The 26,391-nt window shown below is 40.8% G+C and overlaps 1 protein-coding gene across 1 annotated transcript in view; it reads right to left on the bottom strand.

Moving 5' to 3' along the window:
* Positions 1-1,251: 1,251 nt before the first annotated feature.
* Positions 1,252-26,391, bottom strand: part of EPS8L2 (EPS8 like 2) — a 125,912-nt gene continuing 100,772 nt past the window's right edge. The window contains exons 10-21 of the mRNA XM_048486736.1: positions 26,246-26,372; positions 24,440-24,528; positions 20,857-20,931; positions 20,039-20,187; positions 18,444-18,570; positions 17,123-17,232; positions 16,114-16,225; positions 14,906-15,022; positions 12,541-12,679; positions 10,721-10,901; positions 8,352-8,484; positions 1,252-4,565 (exon numbers count right to left, since the gene is read on the bottom strand). Of these exons, the coding sequence (XP_048342693.1) occupies positions 4,494-4,565; positions 8,352-8,484; positions 10,721-10,901; positions 12,541-12,679; positions 14,906-15,022; positions 16,114-16,225; positions 17,123-17,232; positions 18,444-18,570; positions 20,039-20,187; positions 20,857-20,931; positions 24,440-24,528; positions 26,246-26,372 (1,431 nt within the window). The 3' untranslated portion in view covers positions 1,252-4,493. The remainder of the gene's footprint in view (positions 4,566-8,351; positions 8,485-10,720; positions 10,902-12,540; positions 12,680-14,905; positions 15,023-16,113; positions 16,226-17,122; positions 17,233-18,443; positions 18,571-20,038; positions 20,188-20,856; positions 20,932-24,439; positions 24,529-26,245; positions 26,373-26,391) is intronic.

The raw sequence follows: 26,391 nt of genomic DNA, 5'->3' as shown, positions 1-26,391 counted from the left end.
GATTCTCAATTGAGTACACATTTACCCCTCTTTAGAACTCACCGTGCCACAGATTTGAGTAGACCCGTGGTTTCCGAGAGTGGGCAAAGTGCAGTGTTTTCCCTGCCTGTGCAGGGATAGCGAAGCACACCAGTTGTCATTCTGCTTCATTCAGCTTTTCTTCTCCTCCCCACCTTCCCCCACCAACGCAGAAGCAGTCCCACCCACTCTCCCACATTCTGCCCTGACAAGAAACATGCACTATGAATGTGACAAATTGATAACATGTAAGAATAAGTAAAAGTTACCTATATAGGTTCAAAGTATGGAAGTAGCACTTGAAATGAGAGTTAATTTTTAATTTAAAACTAGAATCATTTTAGAAATAAACCCAAGTAATGTGTAAATGTCTTTTAATTTTGAAACCAACTTGCCATCCCTGTTTACAAGACATACATACAGTCCATTATAATTACATCAAGCCAGGTTTGACTGAAAAAAAATAAGGCAGGATCCTAATTCTGTTAAAATATATGTACACAGTTTGGTATGTTGTGAGAACTCCCAGCTCAAACAAGAACAGCATGGTTTCTTAAGTGCAGCCACTGTGGAATGTATCCATTATAACTCTGGTTGCTCCATTGATTTTTATGGGAAAGTACTGATCTGTGGCTGTACTTTTAACCAAAGATAAGTGCCCACAACAGGACAAAAATATTTTAATTCACAAACAATGCTGTCTGAAATTTAGTTCATCCTTCTAAACCCACTGAAATAAATGAGTTTAGACTGGATTGACACTACATAAGATTGCACTGTGAATATATTCAGTATATATCTGTATAGAATTAGAATAGTCCCCATCCATTAATGTTAACTGGTGCTAGGGCACATGAGAGGAAGAACAAAGCAGCCATTTGTTTGCAGAGGCGTACACAGCGCCCAGAGACAAAGCCTCCTCCAGGTGCCCCACCCATCCTGCTGCAGGAGCCTGGAATGCCCTGGCCCCACCCGCCTGTAGAGTTAGACATACACTCAGCCTCAGGCCCACCCCCTAGGCTGCCTAGAGATCCAGGCTGTGGCCTCAACCCATGACTTTTAGCAGGCCCAGTCCTTTGAACCATCTTTTCAAGTTATGGTGATCATTTCAAAAATAACTTGAAAAGATAGTCCAAGGCAGGACTGGGCCTGATAAAAGCAGGGGGGTGGGGCCATGTTCCTGATCTCCAAGGTCATGCCTTGGACTGTGTTTTCAAGTTATGGTGAGCATTTCAACAAAATACCCATGAGCCTTTGCAAAATATGCAAATTACTAATTTTTTCAAGTTATTTTTGAAATGCTCACCATCACTTGAAAAGTTCAAGGCAGGACTAGGCCTGCTAAAAGTAATGGATTGAGGCCATGTCCTGGATTTCCAGGAAGGCCAGGGGGTGGGGCTGAGGGAAGTCCAACTCTGCATGCTTTGCAGGTGGGCAGGGCTAGGGTGTTCTGCCTTCTGGGCTCCCTGGGGAGGGGCGCCGGAAGGCTTGAAAATAAAATCCCTAGCCTGCTGTTTCAAAGCTGTTTCTTGACTCCTGCCTCCATTGGGGAGGTTGACTCTTTGGTCACGTTGGGTGCCAATTTTGTGCCCCCATGTGACCAGGTTGCATGCGTACCCCATGTCACTGGGCAGATGTGCCAATGTTCATTTGTTGCATTTCTGCCTTAGAGCTCACAATGTTCTTTATTTCTGTTTTTCTGCACTTTCATTACTACCAACTCCATATAAGAAGCCATTTGCTCCAACATGCATACCTACATATTCTGATGACTGTAGACCTGACAGCTTCTTATATAATATATAATATATAATTGATACTAGCTCTGATTTCTTAAAGTGTGATTAAATTATCTCTTTCAAATGTAACACACAATATGAAAACCTAATTTTCATTTAGTTATAACTTCATGGATATTTGGTCATTAACCTTGTCTATCTAATTTTGTACAGATAATCTAAATCTACTATGGCTAATGTACAAATAACAACAGTAGGCATAGAAACATGGAACAGTATATGCATTTCCTAAAGGCTTGCTCTTGCATGAGTTCAAGCATATAGAAGGTAAAGGATTTTAGGTAGAAATGACAATATGATGGGACTTCTCCTGCCATTTACATTCTGCATGGATGCAAATCTTTGTGGAACTTAACTCTAGAAAAAATCATTATCAGACTTCCAAAACTGGAATAAAATAGCATTTAACAGCCATATTTGTTCAGGAGGGTTTATCTGGCTTCTATTTCCAGATACCTGAGCATTAAAGCAAGGCAGCTTACACTGACATCAGCTTATAGGCAGCTTACACTGACACCAGCTTCAGCTATAAGCATACATTATAATCATGCATAACTCACATTTGCTGGGCCAAGTTTCCAGCAAAGTATGCACAGAATGGAGATAAGCAGAGTTGCAGTAAAACCACACAATTTGAACAGTACAGCTCATTGCAACTCAGCTTCTAAAAGCTGGCATTGTTTGTGGAATTTGCCTTATAGTTATTGTCAGTGGGAGACAAAATTTGAGCCCAGGAGTATCTTACAGACCATTACATTTTTCTTATATGGGCTAGGTGGTAAATCATGAAAATCTAATTATATGGGCTAGGTGGTAATGAAGATTTTATTGGTCTCTAGGGTGCTACTGGGCCCATTTTTCCCCTTCTATTACAGACTAACATTGGTACCCACCTGAAACTATCTTCGTACAGAGAGAGACAACTAGATGTGTACCAGGTGACAGCATAGAGTGGCACTTAAATTTTAGTTTGGTGACCAAAGATTCTGTTACTATCAAATCCAAAATTTCAAACAACACAAGGCTTTCAGTAAAGGTCATGAAAATCTAATTTGGGATTCCTTTATACAGTCTTCTAATTTTTGAGCATGTAGGCATGTGTGACATGCATCCTTTCAGGCTTTTTCCGTGCACTGTATGGCATGGCAGAAGGAAACCCTCTAAATTTCAATTTGATACAATATTCCCTGAAACCTCAAGAATTGTCTCAGAGATCATCTAGTACATATCTATGAATTAAAGTGAAATATATTACTGAATGAACTCAAAACTGTTGGACTTAGAAGTCACATTCTGACTTATATTTTGACTAGTTATGTCTTGCACTGAAAAATATGTGGTTTGTACAATCAGGATGAATGCCAAAACAAACTATTACACAGCTAATCTGGGCCCATTCCCTATTATTAACTTGCAGTAAGGAAATCCTTATCAGTGAGGAAATATGTATATATCTCAGATTACTGAGAAAAAGGATGAGAGATTAACAAGAATGTGCAAAGCACAGGCAAACTTACAGTGAGGATACTGGCAGTGCCAATCTAAGCAGGGCTATACAATTTGAAGGACATTCTCTTCACCAAACGTAGGATAGTTTTTCTCTACTTAGGATGGTGCTGTTATACACTTTGAGATGAGGAGATATTTTTGGGACTGCAAAATTAGTTTCTTACATACACTGCTAAGGGCCATTTGCTAAGGGCCAACTTTGATAATTTGAATATGTATTTATCTAAATTAGTCTAGGGAAACATGGACATTCCTTGAGATCACTTCATTTTCAGAACAGAACTCTGTGTCATCTTGTCACGAAAAATGGAGACACCAATGGTTGCGCTGATACAGTCTTGAGGGCATGGATATGAGAGGTATCAAACTGATTTCTTGATCAAGAGCTTGTACATAGTGTGTCAGAATATATTCATATGTGGTGTTACCACATTCAGTTCATTTCCTCTTTTTCCTCCCAGCGATAGTGCTGCTAATGGTTCTGTCAAGAATGGATCTAGATGAGCTCTGGTTACCCTTGGTGCATGAGGGCTTTTCTGTGGACTTTGGATGACACATAAAAGCAATACACATAGTTGTGGCAGGATAATCAAATTGGCATGCCAGTTGGTCATCACCTCATTCTGTGTTTACACTTTTCCAAAACTGGTCCCAGAAGTGAGCATGTTATGTATCAAAGTATACCAGAAGAGGTGGGGTCATTTTAATATCAACACTGGGAGGTGGAACAGTCTGAAGGACTTTTAAAATTATTTTGAGCCCATTTCATGATATTTTACTAATGTTTGGTGGGTTGTACAGAAAGCAGTCTATATACATGATAACTGTGGTCGGCTTTTGCTTCAATCTGGCCTTTGCTTAAAACATGAATTTTGATCTTCCTCATGTTCTGAATGTCACACACATAAAATTTCTGTATAAAATATAGAAATATAAAAATAATACTTCATGCAATACCACAACCTCTCTCCCAATGCAATGTCATGTTACGGAGAGAGCATAGCTTCCCCATTACCAACAATGCTCAAGGAACAGTCAGGCTGAATGGCAATTTATATTGCTCAGATCCCCATACTCTCTTTCACCTTAATGGGATATTTCGTACTTCTCTTCCCTTTTTCTGCAAGTAAGTGTATATGATTAAGAGGTGGAAAAAGCAGATAGAACTTAAATAGCAGAATCAATCCTCTCCTGACGCCGTTTCATGATTTCTTGAAGCTCTGACTCTCCTCTGCTTTTCTGGAATAAAGAGAAAAGATAAACAATGTGAACCTTTTGTTGAAATAGCTCTCAAACTTTATTTTAATTTATTTCAGCAATTTCTTTGCTGCCTTTTCAATTCAAAGACCTACTTAAGGCATTTAACAGTGGACAACACAGCCATAATGATAAAATAATAGAAATGAAATATATGACAAGAAAACTTAACATTTTAAACCAGGTTAAGATCATAGAATAAAAAACCTTTAAATTGATGTTGGTCTGTCTGTAAAGAAGGGACTAGAGATTGCTCACAGAAGAGGGAATTTCAAAGGCTTGGCATAGTTCCCAAGAAAAACAGCATGTAGCTCCTTACCAAACATACTGCTCTCACCATGGTTTCCTACAATAGGATTCCAAAATGTGGACAGGTATATACGGGTGGAAGCAGCTTTTCAGGTATCTAAAGCATTTCAGGTATCTAAAGCATGTTAAAGATCAAAAGCAGGACTTTGTATTGAGTTAAGCTATCACATTGGAAGTGAATGCAATGGATGAAAAATGGGTATTGTATGGTCACTAGTCAAATGAAGTTTCCAGACTATGGCCATTTATGCAATTGTGGTCTGTTTCACATTGAGTGTTCATTGTATTCTGGTCAGTTTCTTGGGTATATACATGTTTTCCTTGCTCCTGAACTTTCTGTGCCTCAGATCAGAGAATCCCTGTGGTTTTTGAAAGTGAATAAAGTGTGGCTTTTCCCCCACACTTTCTGAAAGTGAGTAAAGTGTGGAGAAGGAGATGGCCATGCATTAATCTCTCTTTAGGTTTTCTCACTCCTTCCCACCTTTTCCTGCCCTAATTCCACCATTTGAGATTGATCAGAAGGAGCAGCAGTGGCGTAGGAGGTTAAGAGCTCGTGTATCTAATCTGGAGGAACTGGATTTGATTCTCCACTCTGCCGCCTGAGCTGTGGAGGCTTATCTGGGGAATTCAGATTAGCCTGTACACTCCCACACATGCCAGCTGGGTGACCTTGGGCTAGTCACGGTTCTTCTGAGTTCTCTCAGCCCCACCTACCTCACAGGGTGTTTGTTATGAGGAGGGAAGGGCAAGGAGATTGTAAGCCCCTTTGAGTCTCCTACAGGAGAGAAAGGGGGGATATAAATCCAAACTCTTCTTCCTCTTCTTCTTCTTCACAAAAATTTAACGCTAAAGGTCTAAAATAGAGCAGTGGATCCTGTCAGCATAATAATACAGAAGAAAAGGCAGCCAACAACAGCAAAAAAAGTGGCAGGCAACAGAAACAAGGAAGTGACAGGCAGGCAGTAATTCCACCATTATTTTACAGAGTGATCAGAATGGCTTAAAAATAACATTAAAGATCTATCACTGAGGCAATGGACTCTTTAAATCCATTGAAATAATGATAGACTAAAGGTGGTTGGGGTTGGGGGAAGATGCCAAAGAGGAAACAAGCAGGGAAGCTGTGGGTTGGCAAACTAGCGGATTAGCTTGAGAAGCTTCGCAGCAGGATAACCTGGTCAGGACAGAAAACCATAGGGAAACCCCAGTGGGAATAAAGCAGCCACAGGGTAAGTGGCACATGCACAAGTGGCCTATGTTCAAAAGGAGCAGCACCACATATAGCACAGAACTGAATATTAAGTTCAGCTGTGTGTAGCAGAAATTATCTTTCTTTGGGAGATTATCTTTCTTTTAATGGCTATAATCTGGAGTATTTCTGAAGTCTGGAAATGTTTATCCTAAAGAAACAGATGAAGGCTCAATACTGTGACCAGCAGATATTTGTATTTTGTACTGGATCCTGAAATAGCAGATCTTATGGATACAAAAATACTTGTCTACAGAATTTTGAACCAATAGAAAATCTTCTGCACTGCACTGCTGTCTTCTGCTTTCATTCAGGGTTCACTGAAGCACATGATGTACACCAGTACAGTGTCATTTTCTCCTTATTTCATTACCATGTTATCCTGGGCGCCCTCAAGGGATGGACATGCATGCATGAATCAGTCTGCAGAGATTGCTGTGTGCTATGAACTTTAGGCGAGTGATAGTTAAAGAAGGCTTAATGGTTGCCATTTAGGGAATGGTGTGAGTACAAAAAGTGAGAGCAAATTCACACATTACATCCCCCCTTCCTGACATTTGGCTTAGTTCATCTTACAGTCTTAAGGTGATGCCAAAGATTTCAAACGTTTATTCCATTAAGGTAATCATAGGAAAGAGCAGTTCGCAAAAGGAATTTAGCTTTGTGGTAAGTGGTCAAGCAGAAAAACCCTGACTGTGCTTATGAGATCTTGATGCTCAGCTACTGCAAGAGAGAATGATAGGATTTCACTGAGCAATTTTAGTTGCGGTAAGCCATGAAGAAGTGACACTCAAAAGAGAAGGAAATGTTGCCTAACTAGTCTATCAGCTTTTTGGAAAATATTTTTTTCTTGTAAAAGTCAACTTTATTTACAAGACTAATAAAATCTCCTTGACTTGTCCCTGTACCTTTTGTGGAGCTGCTTCCACTCTTAACTATTTCATTTGTGCTTGCAATGAGATTTGTTCACTGATGTTTTATGGGAGCATCAAGAAAATATTATAGTCAACCCATGATGGCATCCCACTGTTTTCTAAGCTGCTTTTTTGTTTTTCTAAAGATCAAACTGGTGGTTAATTTTATGTATTTAAAATACAAATGTAACGCCAGACTGTCCCATTCATACAGTCAAAACATTGTTGAGGCATCTGAAGGTTACTGTGCCTTAGGAAAAAAAATGCACATATATAAAAATGCATATATATAAATATAAAATAAAAGCAGGGAATAAGTGATGCCAGTATATATTTAATAGTGTTACAATAAAATAAAACAAAAGTGACGTGGACTTGTTTCAAAGTAAAAAAGACCACTTAAGCCCCTTTTTCCACTCTACCATCCAACAACAGCTGAAAACCAAGAATTTATTCATGAGTGCTTGGAGAGGATATGCAAGGAAAATGGAAAATAATTAGCTTGAAAACAATAAAACAACAGGAAATTGTAAGAAGAAGTTAAAGGGAGTCTGGGAATATCGAAGGGTACACTGTCAGTGCGATGGAGTCACATTACTTCCAGAGAAAACCCTGAAGTGATGATAGACCTCTCTAAGAATCACCAGAACCTCTCTGGGTTTACTATAGGGTTTCTGGCAATTCCTTGAGTAGAACTGTGTCACTTCTGGATATCCCCTGTCCCCTGGAAGTGATGTAATAGCTTCATGCTGACAGCAATGTTTAAATTTATTTTTCTCTTGCTAGCCAGGAGCAGCAGTAGAGATTGCCAGTGGGAGGTCTCCAGCCATAATGGAAGACTTGGCAACCTTAATCATTGCCAAAGGGAATTTACTTCAAAGTAGACACATAATAGGATGTATTGTTGAAGGCTTTCATGGCTGGAATCACTGGGGGGTTGTGTGGTTTCTGGGCTGTAGGGCCGATAGGCCGTGTTCTAGTAGCATTTTCTCCTGCATCTGTGGCTGGCATCTTGAGGATTAAGTGCTGTGTGGAACCTTTATTTGCATTCTGCTTGTTGGTGAACATGGAAAGGAACAATGGATCAGCACTAAAAGGCTACAATGTAGAACTGGTCTCTTAATCCAGTTGCCATTAATGCTATATCATGAAGAAGTGTGTGTGGCATCAATTATAATGCAGCAGGTGCTATGATTTCACCACTCAGTTTTTAAAGTTTAAATGCAATCTAAATAATGTTTGAAATTTCGTGCAAACTTTGTATCCTAAAGCACTGTTTACTAACCAAGGGCTTACCTCCAAGAGAGATTTTTGAACTGTGATTTTACTGTACACCCTTGCCCCCTCTTCTCCGCATACTTTTTTCAACTCTTCTTTGTTCAGAGAGAAAAGTTGAGCCCCAGTTAGAATTCCCAGATGGTCCACAGTTCTGGAAAAAGCAAGTTTTACATTTGTATTATAAAGAAATCATGATAAAAGTCCATAGATATAATATTCTCTTAGTAAGTAGTAACTGGAGGGCAAGACTCTATATTAACAAATAATCATGGCTGTACATCATCTCTTTAGCTTAGCATGCAGGAACAAGTCATAGTGCATCGGGTTGGAAAAAATCTCTATGCCAATTTCTCAGTATTCCTGTGAAACTGTTAGGGCTCAGCCTGGTCTGCCTGGGAGCCAGAACAGAGTAACTCAGCTGCAAAAGGTTATTGTACAAGGGAATGGGAGGCTAGCTATAAAAGAGATGTTGCAGATGAGCTAGCTTGTGGCAGCAACGTTGTGGTTTAGTTTGCAGGTTACTGTTTCTTCTCTTGTCTGGATTCCTTGCTCTGTGCACATTAAACATCTGAATCTGCTAAGACCTGTGTGTGGACCATCCTTGGTTCCTGAGGGCCTGTCTATGACAGACTGAGGCCCCTTTCGCATGGGCCAATAAACGTGGGCTAATGGCAATATAAAACCCATTTGGTTTTTCAAGAAGGGGACCATCTGCAATTATTTTGTTTGAACACAGTTTGCAGCTGTGAGCAAGCAAATGGAGGCTGGGAAGCGCTTTCAGCGGCCACACTTCCCTCTATTTTCCAAGGTCCCGCCTGGCAACTGCGTAGCCACACAGGGGCGTTAGCATAGCTGTGGGAGTCTATGCCTGCCCGCCCGCATAACTATGCAGCGGAGGAAGGTGAGTTTTTAAAAAATGCTTCTCCATGCGAAGGTGTGACGGCAACCTGCATTGCATCCATGTGCTCTGTTTGCTGCCTGAATGGAGGCATACAAACACAGAGATGTTACAGTGGGTTGCTTTATGCCAACTGCAACCCGTTGTACTTTTGCTGTATGGAAGGGGCCTGAACGAAGTGGGAGGAGAGTTAGCTCTGTGCTATGGAACCAACCAGGGTTGTTGTTGTTTTGGGAGATGGTACTCAATGGTATTGAGTATCAGCACCTTTTGCGAGGGGGGCTCTCTGACGTTCTGAAGGGGAAACTGATAGAAATAAGTGCAACTTTATTTATGAATGTGTGTGTATAAAAAGTGCCATAAAGTCACAGTCAATTTATGGTGACTCAGTAGGGTTTTCAAGGCAAGATACTAACTGAGGTGGTTTGCCATTGCCTTCCTCTCTGTAGTGATCCTGGTATTCTTTGGTGGTCTCTCATGAAATCTGATAAGATCAGGCTGGATCAGGGCATATGAGTACTGGCACTTTTGTCTTTTTTTTTCTTTAATAAAAAACCATTAGAACCCACAGAATATGGGATCCCCTATCAGTGTAAGTGACTTAGCCTCTGCAGTTCCTCTCATGTCAGTTGACAGAGGTGCAAAGGTTTTTTTCCTGATGCTGAGTTACCATACTATGTAATTAACACACTACCAAAGAAACGAGACATTACTCGAATGGTATATAAACATAGTGTGAGGAGAAGCCACAAGTACAGAAGCCTTTACAAGTAGTCACCAACTGTGAGAACAACCATGATGGTAGCAGAACTCACACTGTACATGTCCAAGTAAAAAGAGCTTACTAATCTCTTATCATTGGAATGGGACTGAGTGCTTCGGTCATAATTCTGAGGAGAGAATTTACACTGTGCTCCACCAGAAGGACCCTTTTATATCCAGCACAACCGCCAGCTTTGGAATGCATACTCTCTCCCTCTCTCTCCCCCTCACCTAGTATATATTTTTTTATTCTGCTTCTCCTTCAAGGAGCTCAGGGCAGCATACCAAACCCATTTACCTCACAACTGTCCTGTGGACTGTGAGTAATTGATCCAGCCTTAATCAACCTTGATGGCTGAGTGGGAATATGAACCCTTAACTCCCAGATAACTAGACTAACACTACTGTTTACTATTCTAGAACTTTATATTGTTCTCTTTTTAAAACATTCTCTTCTAATTTAACCATTTAACTGGGAAGTAGCCATATACAGTTTTATTCCAAAAAGGCAACTTGGTCCACACCTGTAAGTGACTATCTACAACAGTCCCATTTGGCTTTCTCAGGAGACCACATTTTCAAGTCCTACTAACACACACTCAGCTATCTCAATATTGCAATAAATTCCTAATTTCGTCTTAGTACAGGGAAGAAGTGGGTTCTTGTTCTCAGTGAAGGAACTGTCAAGAACAGTGTATGTGGGGTGGAGGAGACAACAGCAACTCACCCTTTGCTAAAAGAATTTGCTTCCAGCCAAGCTTTGACTTCTTCAGCATTGGACTCAAAGGTCAAGGGCACATGAACTTGTGCCTTCTCAACTTTAAAGTTTCTTTGAGGCGGCTGCACTTTAATATTGGTAATCTTTTTCAGAAGTTCATCATTGACCTCATCCATATGATGGATCAGTTCTAAAAGCAAATGGAGAAAAATCAGATTGATCAAATAATGTTATAGTCAGTTAATCATCCATTCTAACTAATCTTCATTTATCTGACTAATTTTCAGTATATTTCAATTTGCTATCAAATCCTCCATTTTTTTTCATTCCTTGATTACAATTTTTCCTTAATTAAAATTAGCTCCCACTGACTGGTCATTTAAATATTTGGTTGATTAATCTACTGATTAAAACCATGCAGATCTGAAAAGTACAAAAAATCTTTGCTCAAATAAACAAGTTACTTCCTTAGGTCACTTTAACTTGTTCAGATAGATATAGTTGATTTGTGGGAGGTAAGGAAAAAGGTCCCCTCAGCTATTTTGTGGAACTAACTCCATGCAATAAAAAACCCAAAAAGCCCAGATGCTACTTTGCTCTGTGGGAGACAGGAGTCCAGAGTGGAGAAGTGGGGATGAGTGTGGAACAGGGTGTTCTTGACTGGAGGGCTGTGTGGTTTCCGGACTGTATGGCCGTGTTCTAGCAGCATTCTCTCCTGACGTTTCGCCTGCATCGCCAGCCTTCGACAATACAGTGTTCTTGACTGTTTCTGCCCATAGTTTCTCTACTCTGATTTGCCCTCCTAACTGCATTCCTCATCAAATTCCAAATGTACAGTTATGTCAACAAACATATTTTGAAACACTTGAGGAAAAGTACATGAAAGGGCAGTTTGCAGCAGTGGACAAAAAAAAATATGAGGCACTCTTTTCCATCTCCCACCATTGTTTTCCTACATCATATCCCTGCCTCCTGATTCTATTTTTTAAAATTATATCATGGGTGGGTACCTTATGAAGTTTGCATGACCTACGTAGCTCCAAAGCCACAGTGATATTTGAGTTTAACGAGCACCACCAGAGCAGATGAATTGATGGATTACACTCACTGAGCAGTTCAACAAGAATAGAATAAACTGAAATTTCCCTGGGCATTTTGTATTAGGTTCTGATGCTCCAGTATAAAATATAGGGGCCCTATGTATATCGTTTAAAACCCATCATTATGTCAGTTAAATAGGACACCTTTTTTTTGTTCAGCAAGAATGAACATAATTTACATAATTTTACATTTAATTAAATTAGAAGAAGAAGAGTTTGGATTTATATCCCCCCCCTTTCTCTCCTGTAGGAGACTCAAAGGGGCTTACAATCTCCTTGCCCTTCCCCCCTCGCAACAAACACCCTGTGAGATAGGTGGGGCTGAGAGAGCTCTGAGAAGCTGTGACTAGCCCAAGGTCACCCAGCTGGTGTGTGTGGGAGTGTACAGTCTAATCTGAATTCCCCAGATAAGCCTCCACAGCTCAGGCGGCAGAGCGGAGAATCAAACCCAGTTCCTCCAGATTAGATACACGAGCTCTTAACCTCCTATGCCACTGCTGCTCTATGTAGCTGTAAATTAGCTATACTTCTACGTGCCCATAACTGAGGCCACACATGTATTTTGTACTTGAGCATCAGAACTGAAGTACAAAACTTTGCATATGCCCTTACTTCAGATTTTCAGGTGAGTATGTTTGGAATGGTATAAAGTAAAATTGTTAACTTTAAATTGGAAGATATAACTGTAGCTTGTTTGGTGTGTGAGACACCCCAAAATTGTGTGCTTACGTTCTTTGGCATCAGGAGAATTGCGAGCTATCATTTCACTTCCCCATTTATCCCCAGCATAACTGGGAGGTAACTTATGTGAGGGGCTGGAAGGTCCGATTCCTCTTGGACTCACATCTCCTTTGTATTTCTGATTAGTCTACAAAATAAGAAAGATATTCCATGAAGCACAATATTTTCTCTTGGTGACTGTAGCACAGAAACTGATGATGAAAATCTTTCCATCTCTGTTGTCATGACAAACAGAAAAGGAGTTTCCTCACTCCCACATCTTGAAATAACACATTATCTGTAAAACACATCTATCTGGGAGACTCTTGCAGTGTTATCCTAAGCAAAGTCACACCTTTCTGAGTACAACTAATGGACTTAGAAAGGTGTAACTCTGCTTAGGATGGTACTGTTAGGCTCCAAATATCACAGAGCAATTCACTTATCCCAGTCCAAGGCATGGGGTAGATCTGTGGTGGGCGGGGACAGCGCAGCTGCACTGCCTCCAAAGACGCATTCAGTGGTGCAGTTGCCAGGAAAACAAAGGAAAACCCCTGCTGGCCATGAAAGGCCCCATTTAGGGCAATGGCTTACTTCACCCTTTTAGGTGTGCTTGGAAAAGGGGACGTTCCTGGGCCCAAAGGGCTCTGGAAGTCAACTACTGTTGACCCTGCCATTGGGATCCCGCCTGGAATGCCCCCATCCATGCCGGAACAGCCTCCTGCAGCACAGGACTGATGCCGCAGGGGCAAACTTCTGCATTTGACCACTGCAGAGTTGCATGGTGCCCCACTGATGACATAACTACCCTTGTGTCAGTGTCCATGCCTGTTTGGGTGGCGCAAGTGGCCATGATGCCAGTGAGGAGTCATGCTGATTCCAATACAATTTTGTCTCCCTCCCCCTTTTGGAGAGCACAGTAAATCTAGGTTTTACATGTTAACATCCAATAGTCTATACAGGGCACAGCACTGGCTTTCAAAAATAGGAAAGGACTCCAGAAATATGACAAAGCAGTTTGTATACAAGAATTTTCCTTGTATGTCCTATACTAACTGTGAACCAACTGAATCCACCACAGTGCCATATCCACATTTCCTTTGTATACCACGTAGACAGGTATGCCTGAGGCCCCTTCCGCACACACAAAATAATGCATTTTCAAACCACTTTCACAACTGTTTGCAAGTGGATTTTGCCATTCCACACAGCTTCAAAGAGCACTGAAAGCCATTTGAAAGTGCATTATTCTGCATGTGCGGAATGAGCCTGAGTGTGGCAGGTTCTGAATATTTGTTATGTTTTGTATGTGTGCCCTTGCAGCATTCATACATATACATACATATTTCTTCAGTCAGTCACAGTGAAGAGTTTAGTTCAGGCATACCTGTATTTTAAGGAGAATGCCTCTTCAAAATTATCTATGAGAATTACAGCCCCATCGAATGGCCTGGGTGCCTAGCTGCGGCACTGTCGCTGCACCAGCCTGCCCCCCCTCCCCCCCACACAAGGAGGCTTCCCAGCAGCATGGGGAGGCTTCATCAACATCAACATCACAACCTTTATTGGCATAATAATACAGTTCCATAAACAATAAATTCATTCGGCCACATAAAGGATAAAAAAAGGAGAGGGAAATATATACACGTGTATGTAAATATAAAATGAAAAGAAAAGAAAAGAAAAGAAAAGAAAAGAAAGAAGAGGAAGAAGGTATTAATCAAGTTAACCCTTGAAACTCTGAATTATAAATAGGTCAAAAAAATTGGCTACTGAATTAGTTACTTCACTGCTGGTTTGTCTAATAAGAAAAAAATCTTCTGCGAGTTGGAAACGTGCTCTTTTTTAACCAACAATGGTGATAGCAATTTTGTTCTAAGTGCAGTATAAAGGGGGCAGTAGAATAAGATATGTGCTATAGGGTCTACATAGTCCCCATTGCATGCTTATAGTGCAAAAAAGCCTCCCTGTTGCTGGGAAGCCCCCATTAGACTTAATAGACTTACGCCACCTTGTTGGTGGCAAAAGTCTGAAGTCCTGGTTGCTGGTACAATGGGGCCGATGCCTGGAAGGAAATTGACTAACATCAGCTCCTCCCCAGCCATGCCTCCAACCACCTCTGCTATACCAGCAGCATGGATGAAGGGATGCTGGGATGGCGTCCTGCTCTGCATCCCACTGCTGGGGAGGGCCGTGGTGGCCACCCACCAGCAAGTTCACACCTCTGCTGCATCAAGTGCCCTGGGGAGGGAAAATATGGTGGTGCGGCCCTGCGCTGCTCTCACCAGCAGATTCACCCCCCCAACCATGGATGAGGCTGTCAGTTAGTTTCAGTGGCCACTTGAGATCTGGTTAATGGCTAGCTTAATCTAACCTGTTCAGCTGATCCACAATCCTCCAGTTTCACCACATCCAAGATGTTATATGGGACATAACCAGCCTGTCCGCTCCGGTTTCTCAGCTTCCACCATTGTTTGTTATCTTCCAAAACCTGTAAATATAAAAATAAATTAATCTGCTAAGAAAAATTAAGTACTGGAACAGTTAAAATATTTTCTTTGGGATTCATATTACACTGTCCTTACACAAATAAGCTAAAAATAATAGTTTGTGCTATACAGCACATGGGCCCTTTCTGCACAGCAAATGTATAATGGGTTGCAGTTGGGATAAAGTAACCCATTTTCCCGTTTTCGCATTCACATGCATCCATGCAGGCAGCAATTGGAGCTCAGAGAAACAATCCAGGTTGCTGTCGCGCCTTCACATGGAGAAGCGTCTCTTTTTTAATTTACTTCTCACTGATGCGTAGTTATGCAGGCATGCATGAATGAACCCCCCCACAAGCATCTGTACCTGTGTAGCTATGCGAAATGAAAAAAAGGAAAATGGAGGCGAATAAAGTGCCTCCTGCCCGGCCATTTGCTTGCAAGTGGCTGCAATCCGGGATTTTTGAAAAGATTAGTTAATAGCGTGATTCTCAAAAAACATGGTTTTGGGGAAATAACATGGGGCAGACTCGTTTTAGGAGTGGGATCTATGTGAAATCCACCCCCAACTGGTTTTTTCTGTCCTACACCCATATTGGCCTATATGAAGGGGGCCACAGTTTTCCCTATTCCTAAACAGTGGTAGAAGCCTTTTCTCTTAGGATAGTAAGTAACACTTAAGGCAATGTGCAGAGAGGCTATACATACATTTTAAGATTCCTCATCTTACTGGGTTCTTTAGCTTTTTACTGCCCTCAACTCCCTGCCTCCTCAGCCCTAAAGGGCTGCACATTCCTTACAGCCCCCCAGCACAGTGTTTTGTTTAGCTCAGCGCAGTACTGTGGCGGCTGCTCACACAGTGCCTGCTCTTTTTTCTTATTGTGCAAAGTAACACAAGCATATTTACACAGAAATCACTGAATTCAGTGGCACTTATCTGTAGCAAAGTTGTTAGGTCTGCAGCTTTAAACAGCTGCTAACCCTGAAAAAAATTAAGATTCCACACAGCACATGTTATGGGTGACTGATACCTCCTTGCCTCAGAATAACTGTTGCAAAGGTAGACAGGAAAAAATCTAGTTTGTTCTTTTACCTCCAAAATTTCATCCTTCAGCACTGAAAGTTCACTAGCATTTCGAGCAGTGAAATCATATCGAATTTTGGCAAATCTTTTTGCTGGGGCCATGCCTTGTGCCTCTAAATTCCTGCAAGAAAGACACAGTGGAGTTATTAATAGTTTTCTGTGCATGCCATAATAATTATTTTTTCACTATATTTACATTTATTTTTGAAAAGATGCTACTACTCTTTCTAGGTGTGTATGTTTCTTTTTTACAAATTTAAAGTTTTGGGGGAGTTTATCAGCACTGAAAACATAACTGTATTGCTATTTTATTATTATTGGTACACAGTCTTTGTAGCATTCCTGCATTGCACTAAAAGTGCTCCTCAACATTTCTGCCAGTTGTTTCTATCCACTGTTCAATGGTAGTGACACTTATTTATTTAATTTTTATTCCACAGTTTCTCCAAGGTGGCTTAAGGTGGCACAGATGTGTTGTCTTGTGCAAATGACTCACAAGTTAAATGTCAAGCTAAATTTATTAACTCAAACAGGCACCACAGTTCTTGTGCCACTCAGTGAAAAAGCTGAACCCAACCAAATTTTCTCTCTCCTTTGCTGTTCTATCGGACCGTATCTCCCAACAAGCAGTGTTCCCAACTCTGTTGTCAGTAGCCACCACTATATCCAAGAACATCACAACATGCTTCTCCCTTCCTCTGTTTTATCTTCACAACAACTCTGTGAGTCAAGTAAGGCTGGGAGAGAATGATGGATTCAAGGATACTCGGAGAGGTTGCATGGTAAGTAGAAATCTGAATCTTGATCTCTCCAAGTCTTGTCTAACATGTTAACCACAACACTACACTGCAGTGGCTTTCAATACATCCTCAGTTATCTTGCTGGTTTTGCTGCTTGGATCTGATGGGTGCATTCGTGTCCTGGGCACAGTCAGGGACCCAGGGCCATTTGCCAAGCTACTGCGCTTGTTGTGATGAGCCTCCACGCTGGCTGTTTTATCCCATGCCCTAGAAATTACCTATTTACATGTTGAGTGACATGTTGAGCAAAAGCATCCACAGCTTGCATTTGATCAGTTGTCTGAACAGGCTTTATGTTACGACTGGAATTCCCATTGGATGACGACGACTTGGAAGATAAAACAATGAGCATTAGTACTAGGATGGTTACACAATTTCTCTGAATAAGTCTATTAGGCTGATTTTGCACTTTCTAAATGCTCTGTGGCATATCCGGGAGAGCACCTGCTGTGGGGCTTGCCAGGTAGAACTTGCTTCTACTTTTGGATAAGGGGAAAGCAGACAGGAAAGGAAGGGGAGGAGATAGTGATCACTCATACATGGAGATGACTTTTAGAGATGTATGACTTGGTATTTCCCCAGACAAATAAAAAGTCTGCATAAAAATGTAAGGAGTTCCCAGTCAATGCCCAGGTATGAATCCCATTCTTCTGTTTTGTCCTGATTTTTAAAAAAGAGCAGTAGAAGATAATTTGCTCTCAAGATACAACTGGGTAGCGGGTGTGCATGTATAAGCTTGCAATTGCTTGTTTCTCTCTCTGGAGGAAATGCTCAAACTTCAAGAACATTTTTGCTTTACATGTTTCATTTTTAGGGAGATAAATATGCGTGATGCATTGAACAAATCCTACATTGACCAAATCAGCAGAACTCAGTGTATCTTCTGAGAACATTAATTGTTCTCTTTCAAAAATAGTTGTAATTCTGGACCTAAGTTGTTCTGCATCTCTCAGCCACCTCTCAGCTATGCCTTATAGTTTAATAATTTCCACTCTAATCATAGAGGAAGGAGAACTGTAGAAAATAACTGTAATCTTTTAACTGCCCTGTAATCTGTATAAGACCTTCATGTACATGGGCTTCAAAAGTGGTATCAAAAGAAACTTATCTTGTGGGAGCTGCATAATAGTCACAGCCTCCATAGAGAGGTGTAGGCAGTTGCCATGGGAGAGTGCAGTTTCCTCTTGAGGAACTGCAAACACTAGAATTAATGCAGGACAAAGGGCAGTAGGTGTTCAGGGGTACAGACTGGAGTCAATAAATGGTTAACAAAAATTACTGGTTCCTCACGATTATCTGAATGGATTGAAAGTGCATTATTCTGCTTGAGCAGAAGGGACCTTTGTCTACTGTCATTATCTTTAAATGTGTGTTTGATCATTAGTTCATCTGAAAAAAGCAGGAATTAGAAATATCAAGACATTTTCTCTAAAGCAGTTTTTCTGACTTCCTAATGCACATGGATGTTTGCACAGTAGTTGACTCACAATTTGAATGAACTCATAGGAAAAAGTGAGGGGATTTAAGCTTGGAACTCACCTCTTCCTGCAAGTGGCCAAAGTCTGCTTCCCAAGGTGCTCCAATGAACATTTCTAAGGGTGGTTCCCATCCATTGCGGAACTTTGGAATGTAGCTTGGAACATTGGCTTCTCTTGGCCACTCAGCTCTTAGAAATACATTACAAAGAAATGTATTTTAATGCAGAACATGGACCAGCTCATTTACTTTCCAACTGAAAGACATATTTGCTAGTATTAAAATTCTAAGGATATTTCAAGACTTGCTATTCTGGTGTCTTGATGTTGGCTGCTTCCATAAGAACTTTTCATTCCAGTTTAGTGTCCAAATCAGAGCAGGAATTTTTTTTTTTGCAGTATCTACATGAGATTGTCCCCTAATTGTCTGCTTTTCCTGTTTCACCTCATTTTGTAACCTTTCCCAAACCCAATTTGGTACAATTTTTTTTGGAAATGTGGCTATCAAAGGTGTATTATATGTGGATAAGGAGGCACATTTTTATAGGTCCTGCTTACACCAGCAACATTTTTTTCTTGCTTCAGTTCCCTTATGCTTGCCATTTTCCTCGCATATTACTGGAGGGCCTTTGGGGGCTTTTTTAAAAATTGGCAATTAACATATAGTGGTAGTGTTACAGTATTACAACGATCAACCTACTAGGTTATCTGAGTTCCCATCTCTCATTAAAAAGGTCACCAGTCCTTTGGGGGCGGGGGGAAGAGATAAAAGCTTTTCCCTTTACAACTGCAAAGAACAGACCTCTCTCTCCATAGAGTTAATTTGAAAGAGATTGTTGAAAGTGGTACATGTCCCCATTCTGTTTTTGGCTTACAGCATTTGCATTGTTTCAAAAATATGCAAAGCCCATTTGGTCAAGGGTTGTAGTGGGACAAAAGAAAATGTGTGTCTAAATCATGAGAAGACACATTTTAACACCATAGGAGGACTTGTCTGGGATCACAGACAAGTGCTTCAGGTTGGGGCCTGCCTCCAAATCCCAGTGATGCCGGAAAGCAGTCAGGGTGAGCAGGTCCCAGTCTAGGGCTGCTTGTTCTGGATTGGGAAATACGTGGAGATTTTGAGGGTGGAACCTGGGGAAGGCAGGGCATGCAGAGGAATAGCACAACAGAGTGCAATGTCATAGACTCCACCCTCTAAAACAGCCATTTTCTCCAGGGAAACTGATCAGTAAGGTCTGGAGATCAGTTGCAATAGCAGGAGATCTCCAGGATCCACCTGCAAGTTGGCAACCCTACCCAGCCAACAAGGGGGACCTCAGGGGTCAGGGCAGTTAGTGTGACCAGTTCATAAGGAATGCCAGCTCCATCTCTTCCCTTTAACTCAGACCCCCTGGAGTTATCTGCAACCTTCTAACTGCTGGCCATTCCCACTTTGGCACCCTAGGAGATTGCCTAGGAATGCCTAATGTTTGGGCTGGCCTTGTGAGTTCGGAAAATGTATATGCCACCTCCCCAGAAATAGCTGTTTACAAAATAAAACATGATCAAATCATAAAACATGAAAGTCATAAAAATCAAGGCGACTTTCCCCTTAATTGGTTTCAGGTGACTCTCATTTTTTTCCAGGTTTGTTCCTGGCTTGGATGTGTGCATTACCTTGACCTTGTCCATGTCTCTCCCAAGGACTCCCACAGTGCCATCTCTTTAGGGGTTAGATGTCCTTTCAGGAAGTCTGTGGTATCTTTAGAAAGAAGTGGACTGAGGACAGATCTTGCAAGGTCAGGACCACCACAGCTATTAACAATCTAGATTATACACAAGAAGGTATAAAAATTAGAGAATTAAATTTCAGACTTCTTGTGAAACAATTTTTAAATACTTTTTTTAAAGCAATATACTAGGAAGTTAATGGACCATTTCAAAACTGTGGGGATCTGAGTTTGGGATTTTGTAAATCTGTCAGTTTTCTGTTTAATTTGAAGCAGTTCAATGAACAAGTCTTGAATTAATGCATGGCATGGCTCCTTGAACAAATGTCGAAGTATGTTGTTGTCATGAATCAGAAGATCTCATAGTACTATGAAGTTGTATCTATAGAGTTATTCAGCCATGTTTCACAGGATCATCAAACAACAAATACTGTAGATAACCCACTGTATGGATGCACCCATAGAATTCACTCCAAGTACTATTCCCAAATATCCCCACATTTTAGCTTCAAACACTCTTGGTGGAACCAACACAGTTTTTTTATGTTTAATTTTATTATTTAACTTGAGTGTTTTACAACATGCAAACAGGTGATGAAACCTGCTATATACATCTAGGGTAATCATTTGTTAATGTACAAACCATTTATGAATGAAATTTTAATATAAAGTGGATTCTTAATTGGAAGATTTGTCTATTGGATGCTGACAATTATGGTTCCCTTATATAAAGAAGAATATTGAATTTTTTAGTTAAGAAGATACCATTTCCAGTGGTCCAAACAGAAAATGCACCATTTCTGAAGCACTTGGATTCTGGATATGTTTTTTCAGTTTGGCCTGAAAATAAACATGAAATTAGGTTTAATCTTAATAGGATTTCAGATTCTGCGGTCAAAAATAAAAACTCACCATTGTTTCACTGAGTTTTCATACTCAGAAACAAACTCCAAAAAAGTACAAATAATGTTTTGCTACCATTCTAAAATTTGAAACTAGAGTTTTAAATTACATGATGCTACCCATGACACCAGAGCTGCTGGGTTGGGTCAGCATTCATCACAAGGCCTGTCTTTCAGATCCACACTTCTAATTTCCCTGGTAATTCAATTTCCAGGGTTGTGTGGCTGGTCAGGACCATGGCAGACAAGGACAAGGAACTTATGTCTTCCTCCAGCACCATATTTTGACCTGAACCTTGTTGAGAATTTGCTGCAGCAACAAACAAAATCAAACCCCTGGAAACTATGACAGTGCAATAGAGAACAGGATTCTGCATCATCTTGCCACAGAGGGTACGAATCTGGCCATTAACTTTTATCTCTATAGAAAATGATGTTACCGCCACATGGCCCCAAGCTAGGGCTGGTTAAGCACTTGTGGAAACAGTCAAGCAAGCTGTGATCCAAAATTTTCCCCCTGTAGGCAATTTTCAGCATATGCTAATAATAGAAGCATAGAAATAAACAGTAGGAAGAGACACCAAAGGTAATCTAGTCTAACTCCCTGCACAATGCAGGAACTTCATAGCAGCCCCCCACTAACCTGATCATCCCTGCTCCATGCCCAGAGGAAGGCAAAAAACCTCCAGGATCCCTGGACCAATCTGGTCTGGAGAAAAATTCCTTCCTCCAAAGTAGTGATCAACATTACCTTGGGCAGAAAAGGCCACAAGAGCCAATCATTGACTTATACCTTCCTTCCCTCCCTCTCACAATTTGCCTCATTTCACAGTGCCTAAATTCACAGTGAGGCATAAGATCCCATGAGATGCTCCTCCTGCTGGTTGCTGCTGCGTTCAGCAGCTGCCGCTATCTAATTGGTGTCTTCATCTTTCTCTTCCTAGGCTTTAGCACAAAGTCTGGATTTTCTTCCCCAGTCTGCAATAAGTACCGGGCTCATTCTCACATTCCTTCCTCACATGCCTTCTCCATCCTGCAAGCTGGTTTGCAGAAGGATTGAGTGAATGCTGCTCAGGTTCTGAACTCTGGGATTTCCCAAGAATGAGGAGTCTTGAGGAGTGGCTTCTGCAAATTTGCTTCGCTGGAACAGCTTGCTCACATATCTGCTACACAGAACATCCTATTGTGGCAGCAGCAGGAGCAACAAATAACTTATAGGATATACAGACTGCATACATTCAGCTATACACTTCTGAAGACATAGGGTACATGTTTTTGAAAGGGGGAGTCGCAATTTTTGCCAATCTCCCTTCCAACCAAAGCCCAGACAAAAAAAACCTATTTTGTCCATAAAATGATGGAAACACACTACCTCCAGGTTCCCCTGCTGCCATTCTTCCCACCTAAACATCAGTAAAGATCACAGAGGGGAGGTGGATGAGAGCGGCATTCACAATTCTCTGGCTTAAGTGTGCATAGTTTGAAGAATCCTTCCACTCCCTTTTATTTTTCAGCAAGGGGGAGGGGGACAACACAACAGCCTGTAAAATATTTGGATTCTGTGACAGAAAAACTAAATTCTGCAAGGCAGGATCAATGCATACAGAATCAGGCAGATGAACAACCTATCTTATATCTCTGCATGCATAATATATAATAAATTTCCCTAATGTGTATGCGTGTGTACATATAATTGGAGGTTTATCATATATTATGCATGCAGAGTACGTAGGATGGATGGGTTGTCCATCTTCAGGATTCTGCACACTTGGGTCAATTCCCCACGGTCAATTAATTGCATGATACTCACGCAAAATATCAAGGTTTCAGCAAGAACTCCCCACTGCTGAACCGCCGAACACTGATTCATCCTGGTTCTGGCGCTCCCCCCGCCCCCAGCACATTTATTTTAGAACCTGCAAGAAAGTAGACCTTTTCAAAAAATGCATGGGCAATCTGGAGCGGTGGAGAAGTTGGAGGGCTGAATCCGGATTTGTTTTTCCTGGTGCTGGTAGTGATGTGGAGCCTCCCATCCAATGAGAATGCAGTAGGCTGTGCGCGATGTACGCGCAGCCTTTTTTTTTATTTCGCGGACTGGAGATCCACATGGATACGAAGCAACATGGGGCCGGTTTTGACTGATTGTCTGAGTAGAAAGCAATACAAAGCAGTGCTACATGTCATATCCATGTGGATCCAACTACATGGAGGCGCACAGAAACAGAGCTTCGCTTTAATCGCCTGTTTCTTCGTTTCCACATAGGGTTGTTCTGCGCATGCTCGCAGAGATGTGGACCCAGAAGTTTGAAAATAACAAATTCCCGCCCCAACACAACGCAACAGCCAATCAAGATAGCCCCTGAGCAGATCGTGTGTTCAATCTGCCTCAGTGGGGAATCCTTCACTGCTGCTGTGTTTCTGGGAACAAGGATCATTTGTGGGGCAGAAGCTGCAGTGGGGATGCTGAAACCGTGCTGAAAAGTTCCCGGTTTTTCCCAAACCGGTTTGTATCTACATTCATTTTTTTGGTGGGGAATTGACCGCAGATCTTGCTATGTAGAATTTAGTTCCTGACACAGAAAATACTGGGGGTGGGAGAGAGATTTGATGGATACATTTTTGGTTTGGTTTGGTTGATAATTTTGTTTAACAAGAGCCCCATCTGGCCCCATCCACTTCCTAAAAATACTTGGTCGGTACAGGACAGGTGTTGGCAGATGTCATGGTTTCCATGAGCACCACATGAGGGACCCCTGGTTTGGATGATGATGGCATTGCTTATGTAAAGATTACCTGCTTTCATATACTTTTTTTATTCAGAAGAAGAAAAAGAGTTTGGATTTATACTCCACTTTTCTTAACTGTAAGGAGTCTCAAAGCAGCTAATCACCTCCTTTCCCTTCCTATTCCCACAACAGACACATTGTGAGGTAGGGGGGGGGGGGTCTGAGGGAGTTCTGAGAGAGCTTTGACTAATCCAAGGCTACCCAGCAGGCTTTATGTGTAGGAATGGGGAAACAAACCTGATTTACCAGATTAGAGTCCACCGCTCATGTGTAGGAGTGGGAAAACAAACTCAGTTCTCCAGATTAGAGTCCACCGCTCTTAACTACTACATCATGCTGGCTCTCTTTTCCTAGCATTATTGTCTTTTCCAGTAAGTCTTGTCTTCTCATAATGTGACCAAAGTTCAGTCATTTTAGCTTATAGGATTCAGACTTGATTTAGTCTAGCTCATTGATTTTTCCTTTTGGCAGTCCTTTACCTTTAGAAATTACATTATTTGCAGACATAGAAAAATATTCTGAAAACATTCTTTGGTGTATTAACCCAAAATTTTCCATACAGGAAAATGATTATGGAGATATGCACAAGAGAACATAGCGCAGAACATTTTTTAATGAATGTTGACTATTTCAGAAATAACTCTTTCTTTTGCTACTTACCATAAGATTTAACGCCAGCTTGGTTTTCTGGAAGCAGTCAATATATTCGGCTTCACTTGGGGGTTTTGCCCTCAAAGTCAGAACTCCCTCTAGAAAAGCAAAAATATTGGGAATAAATAAACAAAGGTTTGTTAAGAGGAATTATTTGCCTTTCTTGAAATTTTGAGCAATAACAGAAGCACCAAAGAGAATACAAGTTATTTTGTATATTTCAGAGTAAATAACAAGGTGAACTATGTTTCTATCTGTGGATGAAAGATGCTTGTTCCTTTTACAAATACTCCAGGCGAATTTAGCAATGTTTAATGTTATCCCAACATCTGTTCCAGTGACTAATATTGAAATAAAGGTTTTTCTATCCCTCCCTGTCTATTTACATATTACCGGATTAATTAAATTCCTTCTTTCCTGTTCTAAATTCTTGCAAACAAAAATAAGATGCTCCAACAATTCTATGGACCCATCTTGGCATGAGCATTCTCTTATTATATTTGCCAATTAAGACCACCATGGGCAAGGCATTATGTCTAATTAGCATAAAACTTCTTCACAAGTTAGATATATCTAGTTGTTTTATATAAGGCATCAGTGTTATTTCATTCAAGATACAGATGTCGAACAGAAAATTCTTAATTCTATTTGTATCATGACTCCTTTCAATATCCAGTAATCTTTGTTTAATTATTGTTCTGGCCTGAGTATATTCTGTCATCATCAATACCTCAGGTGAAATAAATGAATCCTTGCTAATAAGATAAAGGAGACCTTTAGACAAATCAAATAACCTGCAAAAAGGCTACCAGCCATATCCTAGCTTCAATTGTGACCATCCCGGCTTCAAGTCTTGAAATACTTGAAATACATAGTGAAGCCTGGAAGATGGCTCTTAAAATTTTTGCCTGGACTCTTTCTGCTATTAATTTATTATACCTAATACATAATAGCATACCATATAACATTTGTGCTAAAGATTTGGCTTTGTACTTAAGGCAGCTTCAATGTTGCGAGCGCCCTTCCTCCAGTAAAATCTCTTGATAGCATTTGTGCCCATCTGTGCCCTTGCGGACGCTTTTGCTAAATGCAGATTGTTCTGACCATTAACTGAATTTATTTGCCACTGCCGCATTACCTTACCACTGCCACAAGCCATAATTTTAGTTTTTCCATAGTTAATTTCTAAGTTATTTTTTTGGCAGTAATCTGAAAATACAGTTAAGGCTCGTCTCAATCCAATGGAAGTAAATGCTAATAATACTGTATCTTCAGCATATAGAGATATGACGGTCAGTTAATTTGGGAGAGTGGAGTTCTGCTCTTTGCATATGAGATATCAAGTAATTGATGTAAAATTAAATAATAAAGTAGCTAAGATGCACCCTTGTTTGACTCCTTTTTTTAGTTTTTATGGCCTCAGTTAGGTGCCCTTGAGGATTGCATCTCACCTTAATAAAATGTTCCCATAAAGCACTCTTATTAAAAATAAAAATCTCCTATCAATGTTGGTTGCAGCAAGTTTGTTCCAGAGTTCTTGATAGCATTTGTGCCCATCTCTGGGCAGAGTTCCAGAGTTTGACCCTAGCAATCTTAAGATGGCTGACTTAAGATCGATGAAGGCTAAATACAAGTATGTATTTAGCCTTCTGTTGAATATGGCTGCAATCCTACACACACTGACTAGGGAGTAAGCCCCAAAGAAGAACCGTACTGCTCTGTGAACATGCATAGGTGCATAAACTGAAGGAAGAGTGTTTATTCAAAACCTCTTCCTAAAGTCACTAGCCCAGCGTCCCCCTCCTTTTCTCCTACCTGCTGGCCCTTTCTTCTTGTTCTTCTTTCCTTTTTTCCTTTGATTCAGTTGTTTGTATGCCTCTGATGCTTTCTGAAGTTTGGCAACAAACAGCTCAATGTCATCTAGGGTGCAGTTCAAGGTTTGCTGCATGGAGACAAATGGA

Source organism: Sphaerodactylus townsendi, linkage group LG02 (assembly GCF_021028975.2).
Source record: "Sphaerodactylus townsendi isolate TG3544 linkage group LG02, MPM_Stown_v2.3, whole genome shotgun sequence".
NCBI lineage: Eukaryota > Metazoa > Chordata > Lepidosauria > Squamata > Sphaerodactylidae > Sphaerodactylus > Sphaerodactylus townsendi.
The sequence above is the reverse complement of the archived record's forward strand: the minus strand, read 5'-3'. Positions and strand labels throughout refer to the sequence as shown.